Source organism: Sprattus sprattus, assembly GCF_963457725.1.
Source record: "Sprattus sprattus genome assembly, chromosome: 21".
Lineage (NCBI taxonomy): Eukaryota > Metazoa > Chordata > Actinopteri > Clupeiformes > Clupeidae > Sprattus > Sprattus sprattus.
Window position 1 is genome coordinate 413,421 of NC_137919.1, and position 5,000 is coordinate 418,420.

The 5,000-nt window shown below is 45.1% G+C and overlaps 2 protein-coding genes across 3 annotated transcripts in view; one reads left to right on the forward strand and one right to left on the reverse strand.

Annotated features, from left to right (window-relative positions):
* LOC308382328 (protein NLRC3-like) overlaps window positions 1-2,189 on the forward strand; it is a gene marked incomplete at its 3' end in the record, with an annotated part of 13,498 nt that extends 11,309 nt beyond the window's left edge. The window contains exon 8 of the mRNA XM_080860050.1: window positions 2,103-2,189. Coding sequence (XP_080716176.1) covers window positions 2,103-2,189 — 87 coding nt within the window. The remainder of the gene's footprint in view (window positions 1-2,102) is intronic.
* A 333-nt stretch (window positions 2,190-2,522) lies between these two features.
* kcnip4a (potassium voltage-gated channel interacting protein 4a) overlaps window positions 2,523-5,000 on the reverse strand; it is a gene marked incomplete at both ends in the record, with an annotated part of 43,294 nt that continues 40,816 nt past the window's right edge. For both annotated transcript variants that reach the window (XM_080859924.1, XM_080859923.1), the window contains 2 exons: window positions 2,523-2,570; window positions 3,119-3,181. In XM_080859924.1, coding sequence (XP_080716050.1) covers window positions 2,523-2,570; window positions 3,119-3,181 — 111 coding nt within the window. The remainder of the gene's footprint in view (window positions 2,571-3,118; window positions 3,182-5,000) is intronic.

Sequence of the window (5,000 nt, forward strand, 5' to 3'; positions counted from 1 at the left end):
TTTAGTTACTGCTTTATCTGTGGGGGAATCATTCTGGACCCTCAGCACGGCAGTTGATCTCTGAACTTCAGAAAGACCCAAACTGTACACATATAAAAATACTTATCTAGACTCTCATGAATCCATTCACATTTTCTTCCGCATTAAATATTCCTTTACATTGTGTATAAAACGAGTTATTAAATCTGTGATCAAGCTGGAATGATTAGTGACATGTTGAAACCACTGCATGTATGATATACGTAGTAGTTGTCCAACAGCTCCTTTCCACTGTAAATGTCTTTGTTCAGGAAGAAATGATTTTACTCCTATCTCTGTACTCCACTGGACTGTAAATATATTTCCCTCTCCCTTGTATACTACTTGCATCTCTTTACTATTTGAAGCAATATGAATGTTTTTTAAAGTAACATTTAAAAAATGTAAAAGTAAAAGTCAGTGGTGTTGTATTAAGAATGTTTTCATTCATATTACCTTTATTCTTATATTGATAATAAATGTGAGCGAAGAGAACAGATTCATGTTTAATGTTCAATCATTCTATATTTGAGCTTAACACACACACAAACACCTCCCTCACCACTGTATAACACACCAGACAGGGCTTAACACACACACACACACACACTTCTTTCCCCACTGCAGCATACACCAGACAGAACTTAACACACACACACACACACATACAGACGTCTCACACACAAACACACACACCTCCCTCACACACACACACACACACACACACTCACACCTACTCACACACACACTCTTCACACAGCTGAGATCACATAACCAGTCCAGTGTGTGTTTCCAGATGGTTTATTAGATCTATGTTACAAAATGCACTCTCCTTTTCACACAAACACAAGCAAGTGCCGAAGGTTAAAGGTTCATGCTCCTAACCCCCCTACGGCCTCCCCGCGCGGTTACCTAGCAACTATGGGACAAAACGCTGACATCATGTCTGATGGTCCAGAGGCTTAGGATGCCTGCTGACACACACACACCCACACACTCAGGGCTGTGGGATGGTTCAGTATTACAGGGACACACAGCTGTGTGTGTGTGTGTGTGTGTGTGTGTGTGTGTGTGTGTGTGTGTGTGTGTGTGTGTGTGTGGGGGGGGGGGGGGGGGGGGGGGGGGGGGGGTCATGTGAAGCCTGAGTGAACTCCTGACCTACAGGTATGGGCAGCTAGTGGCCAACAGGAAATGTGTACCCAGCATCCTCTCTGTTTACCCATAATCCTCTGTGTCAGTGAGGGAGAGAGAGGAGAGGAGAGGGAGAGAGGAGGGAGAGAGTGAATGAGAGGAGGAGAGAGAGAGAGAGGAGGAGAGAGAGCGAGAAGGAGAGTGAGTGAGAGTAGGAGAGAGATAGAGAGGAGAGACAGTCAAAGGAGAGAGAGAGGAGAGAGGAAGAGAGAGATAGGAAGAGAGAGAGAGAGAAAAGATTGGAGAGACAGTCAAAGGAGAGAGAGAGGAAGAGAGAGATAGGAAGAGAGGAGATAGGAGAGAGAGAGAGAGAGAGGAGAGAGAGAGAGACAGCCAAGGAGAGGAGAGACAGATGAACAGATGAATTCTACCTTTCTAACGTCACAGCCATCACCGTTCCCATGGAAACAACTAGACAACAGAACCATGGCTGGATACGCCCAAAGACTTGAAACCCGCAAATAAAGCACAGGAGCATCTCAAGCAGAGGAACGGCTGTGATTCTAGCACGTTCTCCCACCCTGACGTTCCACAGCGCAGGCGCACGCAGAATACACCTCAGGCGGCTCGCTGTGTTCTCGTTGGCAGGTCAGAACGATCAGAGGGGAAAATAAACAAACAATGTCTTAGATCTCTAGATTATATACAAGTGTAAAGATGGAACAATGTTTTATATAGTAGAATAAAGGTTTTATTGTCACACTGGACTGCATTGATTGGACCTGGATGACATCACTGCATGTGTCTGGAACATTGATGTTGGTCTGGTGGAGTTCTAATTAGGAAATATTCTGGAATGTTGCTGTGGGTCGTGAGGAGTTCTTATTAGGCATATTCTGGGATGTTGCTGTGGGTAAGAGCCTGAGTGTGTTCTCCAGTCTGGTGATTTCTAGCCTGAGCTGTTGGAGTTCTCCGTCTGGTTCCTCGCCTGGTCCTGTCAGAGGGAACGTCAGGGATCTGAGCACTTGCACAGTGCCTAGAGCCGACCACTGCAGCAGCATCACACACTCATAATCCTGGAGGTGTTTGTACTTCTGAAAGGTCCTCCTGTGTGTGTGTGTGTGTGTGTGTGTGTGTTTGTGTGTGTGAGTGTGTGTGTGTTCTTCTTCTGAATGGTCCTTCTGTGTGTGTATGTGTGTGTTTGTGTGTCTGTGGTGTGTGTGTTCAACTTCTAAAGGGTCCTCTGGTGTGTGTGTGTGTGTGTGTGTTCTCCTTCTGAAGGGTCCTCCTGTGTGTGTGTGTGTGTGTGTGTGTGTGTGTGTGTGTGGTGTGTGTGTGTGTGTGTGTGTGTGTGTGTGTCCAAGGGCTGCAGCCTAAATGACGTTTTCAAAGAGCTGCATCGACCTCATGATGTTCTCATCCTGTGGACAGAAACACACACACACACACACACACACACACACACACACAAACACACACACACACAAACACACACAATAATTATTATTATCTGATTTCATATTCTCATTGATATTTAAAATCAGAACATCCAACCAACAAATTCAAAGCAAAGATCACACACACCCACACAAACACTTTCTCACACTCACACTCACACACACACAAACTCTTTTCCACACACACACTCTAACACACACACATTCTCTCACACACACACACACACACACACACACTCACACATTTTCTATCTCACACTTACACATACACACTCTCTCTCACACACAAACAAACACACACACACACACACACACACACACCAAACACACACACACACACACTCTCTCTCACACACACACACACACACACACATGCACACAGTCTCACACATTCTCTCTCACACACACATACTCACACTGTCTCTCTCACACACACACACTTAAACACACACACTGTCATACACACACACACACACACACACACACACACACACACACACACACACACGTACATGTTGGCAGCAGTCGATGAACTCATCTATGGTGACCACGCCGTCTCTGTTCTTGTCCATTTTCTGCAGGAAACATGGAGGGGGTCATGTTAGGGTTAAAGGTTAAAGGAACATGGAGGGGATCATGTTAGGGTTAAAGGTTAAAGGAACATGGAGGGGATCATGTTAGGGTTAAAGGAACATGGAGGGGATCATGTTAGGGTTAAAGGAACATGGAGGGGGTCATGTTAGGGTTAAAGGTTAAAGGAACATGGAGGGGATCATGTTAGGGTTAAAGGAACATGGAGGGAATCATGTTAGGGTTAAAGGAACATGGAGGGGATCATGTTAGGGTCAAAGGTTAAAGGAACATGGAGGGGATCATGTTAGGGTTAAAGGTTAAAGGAACATGGAGGGGATCATGTTAGGGTTAAAGGAACATGGAGGGGATCATGTTAGGGTTAAAGGTTAAAGGAACATGGAGGGGATCATGTTAGGGTTAAAGGAACATGGAGGGGGTCATGTTAGGGTTAAAGGTTAAAGGAACATGGAGGGGATCATGTTAGGGTTAAAGGAACATGGAGGGGATCATGTTAGGGTTAAAGGAACATGGAGGGGATCATGTTAGGGTTAAAGGTTAAAGGAACATGGAGGGGATCATGTTAGGGTTAAAGGAACATGGAGGGGGTCATGTTAGGGTTAAAGGAACATGGAGGGGGTCATGTTAGGGTTAAAGGAACATGGAGGGGATCATGTTAGGGTCAAAGGTTAAAGGAACATGGAGGGGATCATGTTAGGGTTAAAGGTTAAAGGAACATGGAGGGGATCATGTTAGGGTTAAAGGAACATGGAGGGGATCATGTTAGGGTCAAAGGTTAAAGGAACATTGAGGGGATCATGTTAGGGTTAAAGGTTAAAGGAACATGGAGGGGATCATGTTAGGGTTAAAGGAACATGGAGGGGGTCATGTTAGGGTTAAAGGAACATGGAGGGGATCATGTTAGGGTTAAAGGTTAAAGGAACATGGAGGGGATCATGTTAGGGTTAAAGGAACATGGAGGGGATCATGTTAGGGTTAAAGGAACATGGAGGGGATCATGTTAGGGTTAAAGGTTAAAGGAACATGGAGGGGATCATGTTAGGGTTAAAGGTTAAAGGAACATGGAGGGGATCATGTTAGGGTTAAAGGAACATGGAGGGGATCATGTTAGGGTTAAAGGAACATGGAGGGGGTCATGTTAGGGTTAAAGGAACATGGAGGGGATCATGTTAGGGTTAAAGGAACATGGAGGGGATCATGTTAGGGTCAAAGGAACATGGAGGGGATCATGTTAGGGTTAAAGGAACATGGAGGGGATCATGTTAGGGTTAAAGGAACATGGAGGGGATCATGTTAGGGTTAAAGGTTAAAGGAACATGGAGGGGATCATGTTAGGGTTAAAGGAACATGGAGGGGGTCATGTTAGGGTTAAAGGTTAAAGGAACATGGAGGGGGTCATGTTAGGGTTAAAGGTTAAAGGAACATGGAGGGGGTCATGTTAGGGTTAAAGGAACATGGAGGGGATCATGTTAGGGTTAAAGGAACATGGAGGGGATCATGTTAGGGTTAAAGGAACATGGAGGGGGTCATGTTAGGGTTAAAGGTTAAAGGAACATGGAGGGGATCATGTTAGGGTTAAAGGAACATGGAGGGGATCATGTTAGGGTTAAAGGAACATGGAGGGGATCATGTTAGGGTTAAAGGTTAAAGGAACATGGAGGGGGTCATGTTAGGGTTAAAGGAACATGGAGGGGATCATGTTAGGGTTAAAGGTTAAAGGAACATGGAGGGGGTCATGTTAGGGTTAAAGGAACATGGAGGGGATCATGTTAGGGTTAAAGGTTAAAGGAACATGGAGGGGAT